The sequence below is a fragment of the Macrobrachium nipponense genome, chromosome 41 (assembly GCF_015104395.2).
Source record: "Macrobrachium nipponense isolate FS-2020 chromosome 41, ASM1510439v2, whole genome shotgun sequence".
Lineage (NCBI taxonomy): Eukaryota > Metazoa > Arthropoda > Malacostraca > Decapoda > Palaemonidae > Macrobrachium > Macrobrachium nipponense.
The window spans coordinates 20,054,296-20,073,581 of record NC_061102.1 but is presented as its reverse complement, the minus strand read 5'-3'; the positions used below and the strand labels follow the sequence as shown (position 1 = coordinate 20,073,581).

Here is a 19,286-nt window from a genome sequence, read left to right as displayed (position 1 = left end):
AACTGATTTCATGTCTACATTGCTAAAGTAGAGATACTACTGCTTTATGCTAATTGGATCCTTACATAACTGAGGATATTAGTATTCTGCAGTAGTACCTCTATTTTATGATAGATAAAAGAGTATTATAAAACACTGTTCATTACCTCATTAATCATAAATTGCATGAATCCTAATTTAGGAGGGATGATGACAGATTAGTCTAACTTGTGGTGTCACATAAATGGGAAGAAGAAAATTAGATAAAAAATCTAAAGACAAGTACAGTAAAGAACATGTCAGAACATAACACCAAAAGAATCTAATAATAGTGAAGTAAATTAGCAAAATATTACTCATTCTTCATTACAATGTAGTGAAAGAATCTAGAAAGGACAGTGGTTATAGCTGACAGGAACTCACTTCTGAACACTAATTACATAACTAAATAGCAAACCAAAACAATTAATTATGAAAATGATAAAATTATTTATTCTCACACAGCAAAACTGATTGAATGAAGGAGCTGCTACATAAACCAAGTGCTCTCAGCATGATAATAATTTGAGAACATAATATTAGCAGTAAACCTGGCAACAGCAAAATGTTCACTACTGTAGACTTTGCTAATTTGTTACTGAGCAAAAAGTGGAAAGAGCATGTAAGATTGATTGGTAGATAAGAAAATTAAATTACTGGCTGTGCACTACTCTCAACAGAGTGCCTCAGTGGCGTGGTTGGCATGGTCTTTGCCTGTCACCTTGGTGGCAGTGAGTTAGATTCTCAGGCATTCCATTGAGGGGTCAGAGATGTGTATTCCTGGTGACAGGAGGTCACTCTTGACGCTGTTCGGAAGTCATGTAAAGCCATTGGTCCCGTTGTTGAATAACCACTGGTTCCATGCAACGTAAAAACACCATACAAACAAAACAAACAACTACTCTCTATAGCACTTAGCTACCTCAAAAATTTTTTAAGTGTTTCCAATGGCGTAGATCTTCATTTCATTGCTTCTCAATATTGAAATTTCAATTTCTCATCTACTGATCCCCTATCTTACATGGTCTTTCCACTTAGTGCTCAATAAGTAGCAAATTCTACAACAGTGAGCACTGCTGTTTCCAGGTTCATTGCTAACTTTTCTATATACTCAAATACCTATTACATTAAGAGTATTTAGCTTTTGCTGCGACTTCTTCAATCAATCAGTTGTACTTTGAGAATAAGTATAATTTCATTTTCTTTTTCTGCTATCTGACACCACAGGTTGGTCTGATCCATCATAATTCCTCCCAAATTTGGGATTAAGCAATTTATGGTGTTGTAATGAACAAAGGCACATTTTTCAATACATTTTTCAATACTTAACAATTAACCACACTCTAAGTGGCCCCTCCCATCCTCACCAAAGATTTTCTTAGCAAGACAGAATGAGGAGCAGGAGATGCATAAGCAGTGCAGACCTCTAATATTGTTCAGAACAAGAAGTTTTTTAAAGTTTTTTTTTTTTTTTTTTTGTTTTTTTTTTTTTTTAGTGTGGCTGAGATCCATGTTAAGATGTGAGAGAATTCATGATTAATGGGTTTGTACTAAAAATGTTTTGTTTTTCATGTTATCACAATATTTCATGACTAAAATGAGGGCTCTCCTCATCACATTCAGTCTACTTGGGTTTTAAAGTTTTACATATCGGAAACATTTAAGAAAAAAAAAAAATATTGACTTAAGTTTCCCAAATTTAAAAATTAAGATTTACCTGGACAAGTTGGGGTTCAGAGTGCCCAGCACAGTGAACAATAGCCAACTTGCATTCCCATAGGGACCATGGTTCAGCAAACTTCTCATATAATGTTGTTAATGTCAGTAAAGATGAGTTCAACTGAGCAATTACATCTGCACTGGTTCCATCTGACTGCAGGGCATCTAGAATCTGTGTAATTAGAATGTTTATTCAATTTTTTAGGGATACCAAATTAACCAAATAAATGACAACCTGATAAAGATTTGTTACATACCATGTCCAAGACATATTGTACCAAATATAAACAAAATATAAACAATAACGGCATACCATTAACTGTACTCTAGCCACAGATTTCTTTTCTTCTAGGTGTAGCATAAAATCGGAGTAACTTGATGCAGTATTCATCTCACAGGAACTCAAACACATTATGGCACGAGACAGGTATTCTACACGTACATGAACTGGGGTGTCCCTGATAAATAATAAACAAAACCTTTTGTATTTTGAAATTTAAAATAAATAATGTTCCAGTTATTTCACTGACAAATTTTAGTTTATACTGCATTTCTTTTTAGAGGTGCAGAACTTCACCAAGTAAATACCTCAGTATATTAAGCTAACAGGAAATTAATGGTAAGACTGGCTGTATAACAAGATTACCAAGCCCACACTATCAGATTTCTTTTGCAAATTATTTGTGTCATCACAGACCTACTATGAGTCTATGAGTTCCACATAAATGTCAGGCACATCATTCCAATTGCAGTAGAAAAAGATATTCACAAAGTTCAGGTAGGTTGTGCACACGTTAACTGAACCATTCTTTGTATGCATTTTTATACTGGTACCTGACAGGTGAGTAGCACATTTCAACTATGGTAGAATTATTTTTTATTTTATAGTCTTTCAGTAAGACTAAATCCTTCTGTTGTATACATCTTTCAGTAAGACTTTAAATCCTATTTTCCAATTTGTGATTTCATGAAAAAGGTTATATCTTCACATTTATAGTTATTATTCTGCAGCTGTACTAATGGGCTGTAGGAGATTGCACCTGGGTCAGTCGATCATCTTTTCCTTCTACACACAGAATGACGCAAATGAGATTGCTATATTAATCCCTTACAGGACAAACTTAACAGGAGATATCTCGTAAAAATGTTAAATGCTAATAAGTGGTCCCCCCGTATTCGCGGGGGATGCGTACCAGACCCCCCTGTGAGTAGTTAGAATCCGCGAATGTTTGGAACCCCTATAAAAACGCTAAAAAAACAGCCTATTTTGTTAGTTAAAAATTGAGAAAAACTACTAAAAATTTTCATACTTGGTTTTTTTAATAGTTTTATCACAAAAAGTGCATTTTATGATGAAATTGATAACAAAAACCAGGAATTTGTGGATATTTCTCATAGAAAAATACCGCGAATGCGCGAATTTTCCGCGAATAATGCAGGGAAATGTTCCCGAGAGAAATCCGCGAATGTGTGAGTCCGCGAATCCGGAGAACGCGAATACGGGGGGTCCACTGTATAAGACTAATACGACATGTTTCGTGATCCACAGTGTTGTTTTAAGGCTTAATCAAGATATCTTGTGCTATATTGTAGCTACTGGAAGTCGTGAGTTATCAAGAATTAATTTTTTGCACTTCAATGGTCATCCTGGTCATTTTTTTTTTTACCCGTTCTTAGGTAATACATATTGATTTATTACGTTGATGTCATATCTTCTGTTAGACTCCTGGCAATTTTGTGATACATCAAGTATAATTTTTTTACATTTTACACCGAGTATGCACCAATCTGTTTATTTCTTCTTCTTTTTTTCTTTTTATTCGATGCCTACTTTCATAATGACTAAAACTAAACATACAAGATATCTTGTGATAGACCAAAACGGGTATAATTTGTACAGGATAACTCATTTATGATCATAAAAAGGTCTCAAATTGAGTTTCTAAAAATACCAAATTTATAACTAATTTGTATTTTTCATAACTAACAAACCTGAGGTCTTAACATTAGGATTTACTAGCGCCAAGCTGGAAACCGGTAGAATTAAAATTACACTTGTGAGATCCAGGGACTAATGGCATCTATACCAGGTCACGGGGCATGTATACCCAGAATGCCCACGGCTACCTGTGACCCATCAGTTATATTTCTAACCCAGTTTAGACTGCTAGAGGGGTGGTTCGAGGTGGGCCGCCTTTAACTGTTAAGACCTCAGGTTTGTTAAGTTATGAAAAATACAAATTAGTTTACAAATTTGGTATCTTTTGTTCATACACGAAACAAACCTTCGGTCTTAACATTAGGATAGACTTACTATTGGAGGGAGGTAAGTCTCTACAACTGACTGGGGAGTTTGCCACCTTATCCATTTCCGAATGTATAGGGAAATTCTAAGAGAATGGACAATGAACCTAGGACCAAAGATATAAGCGGATCTATTGGTTTCCGACCCACTGGGTGTAGATACCATTTTCTACTGTTTACTCTTGTCCCTTGCGACTGGATCCACCTTCACCCCTCTTTTCCTTAGTTATCCAGAGGGGTGTGTTGCTACTGAAAAAGTATATCATCAGCTAAGATAGCTTCACAGTATGGCTGACCATCTCACCCTGCATCTAGTCCGTTCCAGCACATGACGGTACTCTCCTTCATATTGACCCGTAGTTAAAGGAGTAGGAAGGAAGAAAGTAGTCAAGAAAAAAGGACCAGTCATCCCATTCATTCTACTTTCATACCTTCATCTTAGACTAGACGCAAACTGACCCGCCAGGGGCACTGGATGAACTATATCACTTGTTGGGCCGCCACCACTGGACCCAAGGAAAGGGTCCAAGGATCTATGGGCAACATCTTTCAAATAAAATGAGGTGAAAGTTGTTTGGCGCTTCCACACGCCAGCTTTCAGAATTTTATCCACCAAGGACATGTTATTCTTTAAATGCCAGGGAAGCACTCACACCGCCCTGATGTCATGAGCTCTAGGCTCCCACCATGGCTATCTGACCCTCTGTCTTCTGCAGTATAAGCATCTCTGATCGTCTCCCTTAGCCAAAATGATATTGTATTCTTGGACACTTCCTTCTTGTTCCGTCCTGTACTTACGAACAACCTCTGGCACCCCGGCCCTGAGGTGCCTTGTTCTCTTTAAGTATCCCTTAGTGCCCTGACGGGGCACAGGAGCATTTCAGCTTTGTCGTTGTCCACAAAGTCTGCCAAGGAAGGTATGGTAAAGGAGTCGAATCTGCCGTCTACTATTGTTGGATTTTGGGTCTTTGCCACGAATTCTGGGACAAACTCACACACCATTGATCTCCAACCTCTCGAGTGCTTTATGAGATATGAGAGGCCATGTAGCTCCCCCACCCTTTTTGGTTTGAAGCCAGGGCCAATAAGAAGACTGTCTTCCGGGTCAGGCTCCTATCCGTGGACTGCCTTAGTGGTTCGTTAGGGGGGTTTGTCAGACTACTCAGTACCTTGGTCAGATCCCAATCTGGGCTTTTAGCTCCTTTGGTGGGCATGACTGTTCAAAGCTCCTCATCAGCATGGCCAACTCCCATGAAGACGATATGTCCACTCCTTTCATTCGTAAGACTGAGGCTAGAGCAGCCCTGTACCCCTTCACTGCAGATACAGAACATATGTTTTTCTGTTCTGAGATATATCAGAAAGTCTGCTAACTGCTGAATAGTGGTACCGAGTGGAGACACGTTCCCTCTACGACACCAATCACAGTATGCTGAAACCACTGTTTTCATTGGAGATACTGTCGCAGATGATTTTCTGATATTACCTGCCATCTGAGTTGCTGCTTTCTGCGAAAACCCTCGCTCTCGGAGGAGATACTTGACAGTCTCCACCCGTGAAGCGATAGGGACTTCACGACTGGTGGTACCTCTCCACGTGAGGCTGACACAGAAGTTGCTCCATGGAGGTAACCCTCTTGGCACATCTACTAGGAGTTCCAGTAGGTCTGGAAACCACTCTGCTTTCGGCCATAACGGGCTACCAGGGTCATCTTGAGGTTCTGAGACCGCATTACCCTGTTCAGAACCTGACGGATTATTAGACAAAATGGAGGAAATGCGTACACGTCCAGATTGTCCCAGGGGTGTTGTAGCGCATCTTCTGCTACTGCTCTGCGTCCGGGACTACTGAACAATACACTTCCAACTTTTTGTTGTACCTGGTTGCGAATAGGTCTATGATCGGTCCTTCCCACAACATGAGCATCCTGTCCACTACCTGTTGGTGTATGGACCACTCCGTTCCCAGAATCTGATCCCTGCGGCTCAACTTGTCGGCCACTATGTTTCTTTTTCCCGGAATATACCTGGCCTTGATGTCTACCAGGTTCTCTATAGCCCACTGGTGAAGTTGAACTGTCATCACATGTAACTGCCGAGAACTAGGCCTCCTTGCTTGTTTATATAATCTACTACTGTGGTGTGTCTGACATCAATACCACTGAGTGTCCCTTTACTCTCTCCCTGAATTCTTGTAGAGCCAGGAAAGCTGCTTTCAACTCCAGCACGTTTATATGGAGTTCTCTGTCCTTGCAACTCCATTTTTGCTGACACATCAACTCCTCCATATGGGGCTCCCCAGCCTTCTAGTGACGCATCCGAGAACAGCAAGAGGTCTGGGGAGGATTGTTGAAGGGGGACACCCACTGTCAGATTGTCGTCGTCCACCCACCACAGCAAGTCTTTCCTCACTTCTGCCGACAAGGGAATTTGCTCGTACTGGGTGATCTACTGTTGGTGACCAAAACTCCTTCATCCTCCATTGTAGGGGACTGAAAGGTGTTAGCCTTCCTTGTGGTACTAGCTTCTCCAGGGAGGTTAGGATTCCCAGCACCACCTGCCACTGTCTTGCTGGCTGTGGGTCTGCTTTCCCAGAAAAGCATTCACACACTTTGCATTTCTCTACTCTTTGGTCTGTCGGGAATACTTTGGCTTGTGTTGTGTCTATCACCATTCCCAGATATTCCAAACGTTGACTTGGATCCAGCTGCGACTTCTGCTGATTCACCACAATACCTAGGCTGTGACAAAGCTGCAGGAGGGCCGCCCTGTCCCTGAGTAATTTCTCCCTGGACTTTGCTATCACCAGCCAATCGTCCAGATATCTTATTAGCCTGATCCCCTGATGCATGCGCCCACGCCGACACGAGGGTGAACACTCTTGTAAAAACTTGAGGAGACGTTGTCAATCCGAAGCACAGGACCTTGAATTCGAAAGCTTTTCCCTGCAAGACTGAAGCGGAGAAATTTCCTTGAAGACTAATGGACTGGTATCTGAAAGTATGCGTCCTTTAGATCGACTGTCAGCATAAAGTCTCCGATTCTGACTGCTTGTAGAACCGTTTTCGGAGTTTCCATCTTGAAACTGTTTTCCTTATAAACAGATTCAGCGTTGACAGGTCTATTACTGTCCTCCACTCCCCGTTGGCTTTGGGTACCAGGAAAATCCTGCTGTAGAAGCCTTTGTCGGACTGCATACTTGTTGCACAGCTCTTTTTCCATCATCTTCTTTACTTCGTCCTGCAGAATAGTGGCCTTCTGAGATTTGTGGGCATAAGTGACGTGGGGTAATGGTTGATCTGTCAGGGGCGGGGTTACCTCGAACGGAATCAAATACCCGATCCTGAGAACATCACACCACTGCTCTGCCCCTAGTTCCTGCCACACCTTCCAGTGATTTGCAGGCAACCCCCCACTGGTGTGGCCGAGTGATGGGAGGCGCCCATCCTATCTTCTTGAGCCTCTCCCTCTTCCCCTATTGCCCCTTCCTCTGTTGTTTCTATTGTGAAAGGGCCGATGAGTTATCCTCTTTGGGGAAGAGGGTCTTGTGACTATTAGGGATGCTATGTCTCACTGTCTTCTTTCGAGACATCTGCTGTTGGTTTCTTCCCTCCAAAGGAGTAGTTTGACTGTTAGACGTTTTCCTACTGCCTGTTGCACCAACCTATCGGTTAGTGCCATCCTTCTTCTATCTATCGCCTCTTCCAGTATGACCTCTGGCAACAGTAGTTGCGATTCCAGATATCCCCATTCCTCATTGCTAACAGGGAATCCAAATCCACATTGCGGCTTAGTCTAGCCAATGCTGCATCTCTCCTCATTAGCAGGATATTTGCCCAAACATTGGCACTTACGTTTGTCAGGTACGCAATCGCCTTGGACCCTGACTGTAGTAATCTAATGAACAATGGTTCATCCACTACTTTCCTTGTTGCTTCCGAGGATGCAATTTTCGCCACTGCTGCTGACCAAAGGTCTAACCAGGACGCAGCCTGAAAGACAGAAGAAGCTGTTGCTTCTAACGTAGCAGCCTCTTGGTACGTCATCGAAGGGCACTCCATTTTAACCTGATCCAAGGTTAATCCAGGCCTTAACCTTACAACATTAGGGTTCATTTGTCTAGACAGCAAAGGCGACCTTCGGCTCGTCGTATAATATTTCCTTTGCTTTATCATTGGAGGGGGAATAAATTTAAATGATCTATTAGATCTTAAGGAATTATCCCTCCCTGCAATCTTTGCGTTTACGTGTTGCAAGACCGATCCGCATGACTCGAACAAGGCAATTCATACGACACCTGGTATCCCTCTTTAGTCCAAACGCCATGTCAATTCCAGGAGGAAGCATACTGGCCGGTGTTTCTGTCTTCTCCGAAAGGCTATTGAATTGACGAATCAAATCAATAACCTCTGCATACGAGGCCAGAAACTCTTGGTTTTCTCCTTTCCATCCGGCTCTAGTGTACCACTCTCCCGTCACGAGGGATGTTGTCTCGCCTCTATCTTCTGACAGACAGCCTTGGAATTCCACGGCCGCCTGCCCCTACTCCGGCCGTCTCTTTGATCTTTGCTGGCCGCTGTTGGCTCGATCCCAGATAGTCAGCAGGGGAACGAGAACGTCTCACTCTTTCTCTGCTCACGGATCTAGAGCGAGAATCTCGTCTAGATCTCCAAGATCATGAAGGCTCCCTTAAGACAGAGGTAAGTTCGTCTCTATTAGCATTAGCATCGTTTTCGAGCGTCGGCGAGCCTGGCCTCGGCGAGCCCGGCCTCGGCCTTCTATCCAGACGGACACTGCCTTCCACGAACGTATCCGCCGAGGTTGCCAACTCTCTATTTTTCGTACTTTTAATAGGAGCCTTATCGTCCTTCGTACGTATTTTGAACGGCTTACGGGCGAAACTGGGACCTGCATTCCATCCTCGCTGCACCTTTTGCCGCCAACGTCGATTTTACCAGAGGTATCGCAGTTTTTTGTGATCCGAACTGGCAACTCCGCCTCGGCCGCTAGCTCGCGGCCGTCACCTCTCTCGCTTGTTCGGACTCTTGCGAACGGCTTCGTCTGCCAACCTTGTGCTTAATAGCCACTGATTTTCCTGACCTTCTTGCTGACTTGGAAATGACAGTCTTGGTCCGAAGAAGAGGAAGAATTGATTCTTCTCCTCTTGGCCCGAGGATCCGCCCAGGAACTCCCGAATCCTCCTCCAACGCTTTGACTGGCGCTCGCCGTGACGTTATCGGACTTAGCGATGACGCCAGAACTAGAGGAAGAAGACGAAGAAGGCGAATCACACTTTTTCTTTTTGTCTCTCTTATTCATTCTCTCCTCTATATCCTGTAATTTCTGCATTACAGTTTGCATTGACGGGTCAGAAGGCGTATTAGCGTCTGGGTGCAGCGAACAAGGCCGAGAATCGGTCTGTGACGTCATCACGCCTGCCATCTCAGAGTGTGACGTATGTTGTGACGTCATCCCTCTCGTAGGGAGAGACTGAGAGGTTTCTGCTGGCAACCGCACGTTTGCTGCCAAACTACCTCCCACGTTCTGCATCGCTGTAAATACTGAGTGGGATGGTGAAGCCGCGGCATTAATTTTCCCATAAATTGCAAGCCCGGGGGATGAGGAACATTCAGCGCTGCCGGACCCTGCTGGAACCGTAACGTCATATAATGCGTAAGCAGACCATCCAAGGTTGTACGCCTGGTAGGCCTAGCGCTGACCACGTACCATCTAACCTATGCGCTTGAGTCGCAGGAGCCTGGAACAAAGATGGCGGATCTCCCCTCTACTTGCTGGGAACAAAGGAGAGTGCAAATTATTCATAAAATTACCCAAGGCCCCTCCTAGACGTTTCCGATACAGAACCGCTAGAGAAACCGAAGGGGTATGAGACAATTCAAAAGCAGGTGGAGAAACATATGGAGCAGCCTGGTTTATTACCGATACAAAAGAAGCCGGTAAGGTTTGGTCATCCAAAGATGGCGTCACCCCCTTTCTTTTTGTATTGGCTTTCCCATAGAACTTCTTCCACTGTTCCACCGACCAACCGCGACAAACAGAACACGGATTAGTAACCGTACATACGTTTTCCCTGCACCTACTACACGTTGGATGAGGATCCGTCGACACCGAAGTTAGGAACCTAGAACATGGAAAGCCACTGACTCCTGGGCATTTCCTTTGTCTCCTCTTCGAAGCGGTAGACGATCCCGATGTTGAGGCAAAATTCTCCATCATACCACGTATACACTCTTACCACACACTGATCACACTTGGAGAAAGAAAAAGAATGAAAAATAAAAAATGAAATGATAAAAACGGGCAAACTGAAAAACCGGCTTTAAATGAGATAGACAGTAACACGTCTTATCTTAAAGGCGGTAGGAAAATAACTGATGGGTCCCACAGGTATCCGTGGGCATTCTGGGTATACATGCCCCGTGACCTGGTATAGATGCATTAGTCCCTGGATCTCACAAGTGTAATTTTTAATTCTACCGGTTTCCAGCTTGGCGCTAGTAAATCCTAATGTTAAGACCGAAGGTTTGTTTCGTGTATGAACAAATCACTATTTTGCATAAAATAATCATAATGTTGTGAAATAAGAAAGTACAGTTTTCCTAAACAACTTTATTATTTTTCAATAAATAAAATGATTGGAATCTTTTTTTGTCAAATAATGTTACAAAAATAGGTCCCTTAACCCTTAATGGACGGACATGCTCACGAGTAGCAATAACAGGTCTTGGGTGGTTGATGGAATGACTTATGGTGAGTAACAATATTACCCGCCATCAATTTAGGGGAGTGGGGCAGGAAAGAGGTGCCATTACTTCTATAATCCATAAATTCACTAATGGAAACTTTTAGACTGACTTTAAGGGAGGATGTACTAGTGCCTCCCTGTTTCACAAGAAACTGTTTTGTAAATTGGCTCATAAATTTACCAAGGGGTTGCTGTTGGTTTTAGTTCTAATTCACTCTGATAGTATGTCGGTTATAAATGTAATTTTGCAAATAAATATTACAAAAACCTGTATAAATCCAAAAAAGTTATTGCATCTTCGTTCTTGGGAAATTTACGTAAATATTTTACAAGAAATATGCTCAGAATTTGTCACTAATTTTAGTTCTTATCTGTTTTGATATTGTGTGAGCTATAATTATAATTTTACAAAATAAAATATATTTATTTACTAGAAAAATCATGGATAACTTTGTCAAATTTAGGCATGTCTTGTAAAAGAGGCCCCACAAGGGGTTGTAAATAGTCATTTTCAACTTCTCATGGAAGGTAGGGAAAATTTTTTAGAATTTTGTATACCATGTGCATTTGCATAGCTTCCTCTTTCCATTGAGGTGTTTTTTCTTAAAATGGTCGTCCTCAAAGTTTGGCAGCCTGGGGTGCTGCATGATGATTTATTACCCTGTCCATTAAGGGTTAAAACTCAAGAAGTATGTTAGTAGTACTATACTAAAGCCATTTTCTTAGGCACAATACATAATACCTCAAGAGAGAGAGAAAAAAAAACACACACTCACACATGAATTACCCATAAATAAAATATACACCTACCCAATCTGTTCAGCTAACAAAAGAAGTGTTTTAGCAGCCTTAAAATAGTCTTGGTTTCTTTCATAATATCTCCAAAGAAGCTGGTGAAGTGGTGCCTGTCCATTTGACCGTGTGAGGAAATTTTCAAGGTATGGTGATGATATTGCCAGTAAACGTTCTGTTCGATTAGTGTCAACCAGCCACTGGTAGAGAGTGACGTTAGCTAGTTCATCATTACTACTGACAATTAGATTCATCATCTGAAAAAAAAAAAAATTATAATCTGGAGAGAAAGAGAGAGAGAGAGAGAGAAAAAATATATATATATATATATACATAATAATAACAACACAAATCATCTCATCTTAAATATTTTTTTCATCAGCTTTTCCTTTTATACTGAAGTTTTTTAAGTCTTATCAGTTCTTTGTTTTAATCCATTCCCCCATTCTATAATTTCAAGATTTCTCTCCCGCCACTACCATGATATCTAACAATTTTTAGATTCCAGTATATTTTCCCATCCCTGGACACCAAACCTCTCTATCACTTCCTCATTCAGTGTTGTTCTGACCACATTCTGTTCATGAATATGAACACTACACATTTTACAAAATCTCCTCATTTCTTTGTCATTGCCCATGTTTCTGCAGCATATATGACTTCTAGGCCTTATTTAACCAATCTAAGCTTGTCATTTCTCTTCTAATGAGGTATTTTTTATTACCAAGTAGTTTTCTCCTATGTTTTAATTTCATTCAAGCAGCAGTTAGTCTTTTTGTACTACATTTCAATCTTTGCTTCAGTTCAACACATTCCTAGGGTAACATATATGAACTGTAAAACCTGCCCATCTACCACTATACAGGTCTCCATTACCCTCTCTTCCACATTTGCTCTGCTAATGCATTTCAGGCATCAAAAATCTCTTACTCCATTTATATTTTGTAATGATGAACATCTATTGTGATACCATCTGTTACATTTGGTACACAGCACCGACTGCATGATCTCTTTCCTAGCTGTGCTTTTTCCTTTCCTTTCCAGTCACCATCAGTTTTGATTTGGATATGCTGATTTCCAGTCCTCTCTCCTCTGTTCTGCTCTTCCACCTTCTAAACATTTTTACATCATTGTGTTTCTCATTTTGTTCGCAAATTTAACCTCATAAATTCACTGGGATATGGGTTTTACATGCTCTGGGGTCATATATGCCAACAAATATGGTAGTTGTATCTCAATGTAAGATTATTCACTAATTGAAGAACCAATTTAGTACTCACTGATTATGAGGAACCAATTTAGTACCCTAATTAGTCATGAAAATGAGGTAAGGGCTACTTTACAAAAGCACAAACAGTTATGGATAGTTCACGGTTACTAAAATGCAGAAACTTTTAAAAACTTACTTGATTGCATACTGTGTAGTCATCTGTTGACGGTAATGTTGAAGGGGGTGGTGTTGGGGGTCCAGGACGAGATGGCACACTTGGAGATGATGGTGGAACTACTCCAGCACCAACCAACTGATTAAGTTGGTCCATAATTACTCTATAACATTCCATTCTGAGGAAATATTCATGTTTTAGCCCGCTAGCAGTTTACAAGTAGGTAAGTATCAATAAAAACTAAGTGATAAAAATAAAACTGATCCAGTAACATTACCTTGAAGTAAATGCAACATAGCCCTGGTGGTCTTCAGCTGGTTCATTATTCTTGTAATAATGTAATGCAATTCCAGTTGGGTCCCTCTGACCAGCAACGCTCAAACACAAATCGACAATAGCTTCATATGCTCCACCACTAGCCAACTGACTGCTGATTCCAGCTACATTAACATGATGGCCAATTTGCTTGCATAGCTGCAATTAGTTTAAAATAAAATATAAGCAAATAAAAAATAAATTACCGCAATAAAACCTGGTCTGGTAATGTGCTGTCAAATAATGAGTATAGGAAACTTGCATAATCAAAAGCAATTGTTCCTCAAATTTTCAAACCAGATATATATAATATATATATATATATATATATATATATATATATATATATATATATATATATACAGTGGACCCCCGTATTCGCGTTCTCCAGATTCGCGGACTCACACATTCGCGGATTTCTCTGGGGAACGTTTCCCTGCATTGTTCGCGGAAAATTCGCGCATTCGCTGTATTTTTCTATGATAAATATCCACAAAATTCCTTGGGTTTTTTTGATGGAATTTAATCATAAAATGCACTTTTTGTGATAAAACTATTAAAAAAACCAAGTATGAAAATTTTTAGTGGGTTTTTCTTGAGTTTTAACTAACAAAATAGGCTGTTTTTAGCATTTTCATAGGGGTTCCAAACATTCGCGGGTTCTAATTATTCACGGGGGGGTCTGGTACGCATCCCCCACGAATACGGAGGGGACCACTGTATATAAAATCCACTTTCATAAAAGAATATTCCACTATAAGTCATTTTCATACTATTCTACTATTAAATAATGTGAATAAGGGCTTCAATTGCCTGGAAATAAACCATTTATAATCGTCAGAGAAAATCTACCTAAGTTAAATTTATGGTTGAAAAACAGCAAATGAGTGAAAGGAGTTGTATGGCTATTCTAATACAAGTAAAATGTTAAAAACAATATTACTAATAGCAAATGAATGATGATAGTAGTATGGTTATTCTGATACAGGTAAAAAGTTAAAAATCATATTACTAAAGATCATCTGACATCTGCAATCCCACTTATACCATTTTGCTAATCAATCAAGACATATAACAGAAAAAATATTAAGGGTTATAATAAAAGTCAACGATATGAACAAAGAAAGAAATGAGATTCAGGGATGCATCTCAATTAATGGATATTCTTAAAGAGAATATCTTTAATACCATAAATAGTACTTGATAATGTTAGCACGGCTCCCGTGGGCACCAGAAGGATTGCAAGACCCTGACCTAATTGGAAAAGAACACTGGGAAGGGTGGGTAGAGATTAGTGGAAGACGAAAACACGAAATACTTTAGAGATAGAATTTTGCATGGCCAAAATTTATATGGAAACATCTTACATAAGATCTACTTCAATGAATACTCATATCCTCAAGAGGATTGTAATGCTCATGAACAAGTTTTTCCTAAATGAAAAGGGTTATGAAACTGGCAAGGTAAAAGAAAATATATATCAAAGAAAGAGGGAGGAAAAAAAGTGGGGCCCAAGGCACCAGGAAGAAAAGGGTCAACCCCTCAATGAGGGAGGATTATATGAAAAAAAAAAAAAAAAAAAAAAAAAAAAAAAAAAAAAAAAAAAAAAAAACTTGGCAACAGGGGAAAGACATTTTAAGGATTGCCGTTTCCACAAGTTTATGTGGGTTGTGGTGACCTTGGCAGGCTTTCTATTTGAAGCAAGTGCTCAAGTGATGGATATATACATGGGTACCTGGGTACCTACACTGCTAACAAATATGGATAATTCTGGTTGGTCTACTTCATTAAACTTAATTCTTTCTCTTATCTTAAAAGCGTCCCCATCTTTGCTTTAAGGAAACCAATCAATTTATCAGTCTGAAGAAGGTTTTATTTTAGCACTCAAAATTGTAGGCCTACATATTTTGCATATACCGCGTTAAAAACAAAACTTTTTTTTTATATTTTGTTTATCATAAAAAAATGTAAAATAAATGTGCAGTATGATTTTGTTTATAAGTATTAGTGTGATATTCGGTTTTTATAACCAATAATGTGTTCTTTTACAGCCATTATGCCCAATATATAATTGACCACTTCAGTAGTGAATAGCCTAATTCTGAAACCGTATGGCTGAGGACTGAATTAGTCACTCCTTGAGAGAAAAATGTTTACACTTTCCATAAAGCGGTAAAACAGAAAAAACAAATGTATTGCCATATATTATTAATATTCGTCATGGGTGGTGGATAATGTTGATAGTGAGAAAGAGGTTGAAACGTAAAATTTAAAAATTTCATTTAGTAAAATAATATCAACTATAAAAGTTCAATAAATGCTTTAGATTGTAACTTAGTGTAATTAGCATCCAAAGCACCAATAAATATGTTCACACAGATGTCGTTACCAATTTCAATCATTCTAGGCCTATGTGACAAGCAATAAACAATTCATTTATATATCATAATTTCCTTCTCTGGTATGTTTGAATTCTCTTTCAAATATATAAAAAAATATTCTGTCAATTTGACAGTTTTTAAGATATTAAAAAAAATGAGCATATGCAAGATTTATAAGTTATTGTGCATCAACACCAGTCTCCTCAAAATTCGGTGTTCCAGGCGTGCCAACCGAACTGCACACTTCAAATGCATTTCACCACCCTTCAGTCAAGCAGAATGTATTTACATATTAATTTAAGGGAGTTTTAAGTTATATAATATTATTGTTATTATATTTCATAGGCTAACTTAAAAGAAGATTTTTTTCCTTTAACACAAAGACCTTTAAAAAATGATAACCTGATAACATTAGTTGAGCCAAACTCAAACTCCACTCACATATCATTTGCATTAAATATCAATCCTTATACAGATGATAATCGGCTGACACGGTTGGTAGGCCTGCTACCATCTAAACATAATGAAACATATCATAATGATTTGGACAAAATACTTAAAAACCTGCGTAAAACAAGGTTTTTCTATGCAGTTTTACTTTTTACATGTGATAATATGATAATAGATTCCAATTTTTGTATTATAAAAAAATTTTCTCAAACTAATTATTGTACAGAAAATAAAAAAGAAAAATGATCCGAACTATATATTTCGCAAAGTGATGCAATATTTTATCGCATAATCGTATTATATCCCATTTATGTTATTGCAAAATTTATACATATCTTTCTACCTATGCTACTATCTAAACTTCATTCTTTGCCACAAATTGGAACTGATGGTTTCTCTACTTGTTTATCATAAAAGATAAAACAAGCAGAAGTACTGGTGTAAGCATATGTATAACATGTGACAACTTAAAAACAGCTGCTTCTCCAAAACACTCCTTCTTCTTCTGCAGGTGTTATTGATCAAACTTATTCATAACAGCAGATGCAAGATAAACCAATAACAAATCTTGGCAACCTATTTTTTAGGTTCATGGCAAACTTATCATATTTCAAAATAACATAAATCAGTTCAAAATCATATACATCAGTTACATGATAAGGTACTTTTAATGAGCCAAATGAGTTTTGCTACATACAACTTATCTATAGTACAACTTACAGACACTGCTTCCTTGAAGCCATTTTCTTTCTCTATCTTGTTACTGCTTGCCTTTGCAGCCAAGATAATTTCATTTGCTTTTGCAAGCTTCGCATCTTCTACTCTATACAAACCAGGGCATATGTCCCTCAAGCGTAGCGATATTGCATCAGCTGATGCATTATCCCCATGATACCTGCAAATTAATTGAATCTGTGTAAGACAACAAATTAATTGAATCTGTGTAAGACACTATATAGTATAAAAAAAACCTGCCTTTCATTTCATATGAGAAACAGCATGGATAAAAGTTATACAAAAAGATAAATTTGTACTTACAAGGTAACTTTCATTACTTTGACAGACATTTCTGTTAATCTGTGACATACAATTCTGTTGATCTGAGTAAGTGTTGAGTAAAATAAGAATACCTGGATAATCAACAATTACATCATCATAATCATCTTCAACATTTTTAAAATACCAAATTTGTAACTAATTTGTATTTTTCATAACTAACAAACCTGAGGTCTTAACATTAGGATTTACTAGCGCCAAGCTGGAAACCGGTAGAATTAAAATTACACTTGTGAGATCCAGGGACTAATGGCATCTATACCAGGTCACGGGGCATGTATACCCAGAATGCCCACGGCTACCTGTGACCCATCCAGTTATATTTCTAACCCAGTTTAGACTGCTAGAGGGGTGGTTCGAGGTGGGCCTTTAACTGTTAAGACCTCAGGTTTTGTTAGTTATGAAAAATACAAATTAGTTACAAATTTGGTATTTGTTCATACACGAAACAACCTTCGGTCTTAACATTAGGATAGACTTACTATTGGAGGGAGGTAAGTCTCTACAACTGACTGGAAGTTGCCACCTTATCCATTTCCGAATATATAGGGAAATTCTAGAGAATGGACAAAGAACCTAGGACCAAAGATATAAGCGGATCTATTGGTTTCCTCCCACTGGGTGTAGATACCATTCTACTGTTTACTCTTGTCCCTTGCGACTGGATCGACCTTCACCCCTCTTTCCTTATTATCCAGATGGGTGTGTTGCTACTGAAAAGTATATCATCAGCTAAGATAGCTTCACAGTATGGCTGACCATCTCACCTGCATCTAGTCCGTTCCAGCACATGACGGTACTCTCCTTCATGATTGCCCGTAGTTAAAGGAGTATGGAAGAAAGTAGTAAAGAAAAAAGACCAGTCATCCCATTCATTCTACTTTCATACCTTCATCTTAGACTAGAACGCAAACTGACCGCCAGGGGCACTGGATGAACTATATCACTTGTTGGGCCGCCACCACTGGACCCAAGGAAAAGGTGTCCAAGGATCTATGGGCAACATCTTTCAAATAAAATGAGGTGAAAGTTGTTTGGCGCTTCCACACGCCAGCTTTCAGAATTTTATCCACAGACATGTTTCTTCTTAAATGCTAGGGAAGCACTCACACCCCTGATGTCATGAGCTCTAGCTCCCACCTGGCTATCTGACCCTCTGTCTTCTGCAGTATAAGCATTTCTGATTGTCTCCCTTAGCCAAAATGATATTGTATTCTTGGACACTTCCTTCTTGTTCCGTCCTGTACTTCGAACAACTCTGGCACCCCGGCCTGAGGTGCCTTGTTCTCTTTAAGTACTCCCTTTAGTGCCCTGACGGGGCACAGGAGGGCATTTCAGCTTTGTCGTTGTCTACAAAGTCTGCCAAGGAAGGTATGGTAAAGGAGTCGAATCTGCTGTCTACTATTGTTGGATTTTGGGTCTTTGCCACGAATTCTGGGACAAACTCACACACCATTGATCTCCAACCTCTCGAGTGCTTTATGAGATATGAGAGGCCATGTAGCTCCCCCACCCTTTTGGTTGAAGCCAGGGCCAATAAGAAGACTGTCTTCAGGTCAGGCTCCTATCCGTGGACTGCCTTAGTGGTTCGTAAGGGGGTTTTGTCAGACTACTCAGTACCTTGGTCAGATCCCAATCTGGGGTTTTTAGCTCCTTTGGTGGGCATGACTGTTCAAAGCTCCTCATCAGCATGGCCAACTCCCATGAAGACGATATGTCCACTCCTTTCATTCGTAAGACTGAGGCTAGAGCAGGCCCTGTACCCCTTCACTGCAGATACAGACATATGTTTTTCTGTTCTGAGATATATCAGAAAGTCCGCTAACTGCTGAATAGTGGTACCGAGTGGAGACACGTTCCCCCTACGACACCAATCACAGTATGCTGACCACTTCCCTTGGTATACTGTCGCAGATGATTTTCTGATATTACCTGCCATCTGAGTTGCTGCTTTCTGCGAAAACCCTCGCTCTCGGAGGAGATACTTGACAGTCTCCACCCGTGAAGCGATAGGGACTTCACCGACTGGTGGTACCTCTCCACGTGAGGCTGACACAGAAGGTTGCTCCATGGAGCACATCTACTAGGAGTTCCAGTAGGT

At 39.8% G+C, this 19,286-nt stretch overlaps 1 protein-coding gene and 1 long non-coding RNA gene across 2 annotated transcripts in view; both read right to left on the bottom strand.

Annotated features, from left to right (window-relative positions):
- Positions 1 to 19,286, bottom strand: part of LOC135212572 (uncharacterized) — a 157,449-nt gene that overhangs the window by 63,120 nt on the left and 75,043 nt on the right. The gene's annotated exons all lie outside the window — the stretch shown is intronic.
- The window catches only part of LOC135212392 (nuclear pore complex protein Nup155-like), a 62,967-nt gene that overhangs the window by 4,606 nt on the left and 39,075 nt on the right, over positions 1 to 19,286 (bottom strand). The window contains 6 exon segments of the mRNA XM_064245761.1: positions 1,736 to 1,909; positions 2,051 to 2,195; positions 11,617 to 11,855; positions 13,005 to 13,161; positions 13,261 to 13,457; positions 16,850 to 17,024. Of these exon segments, the coding sequence (XP_064101831.1) occupies positions 1,736 to 1,909; positions 2,051 to 2,195; positions 11,617 to 11,855; positions 13,005 to 13,161; positions 13,261 to 13,457; positions 16,850 to 17,024 (1,087 nt within the window).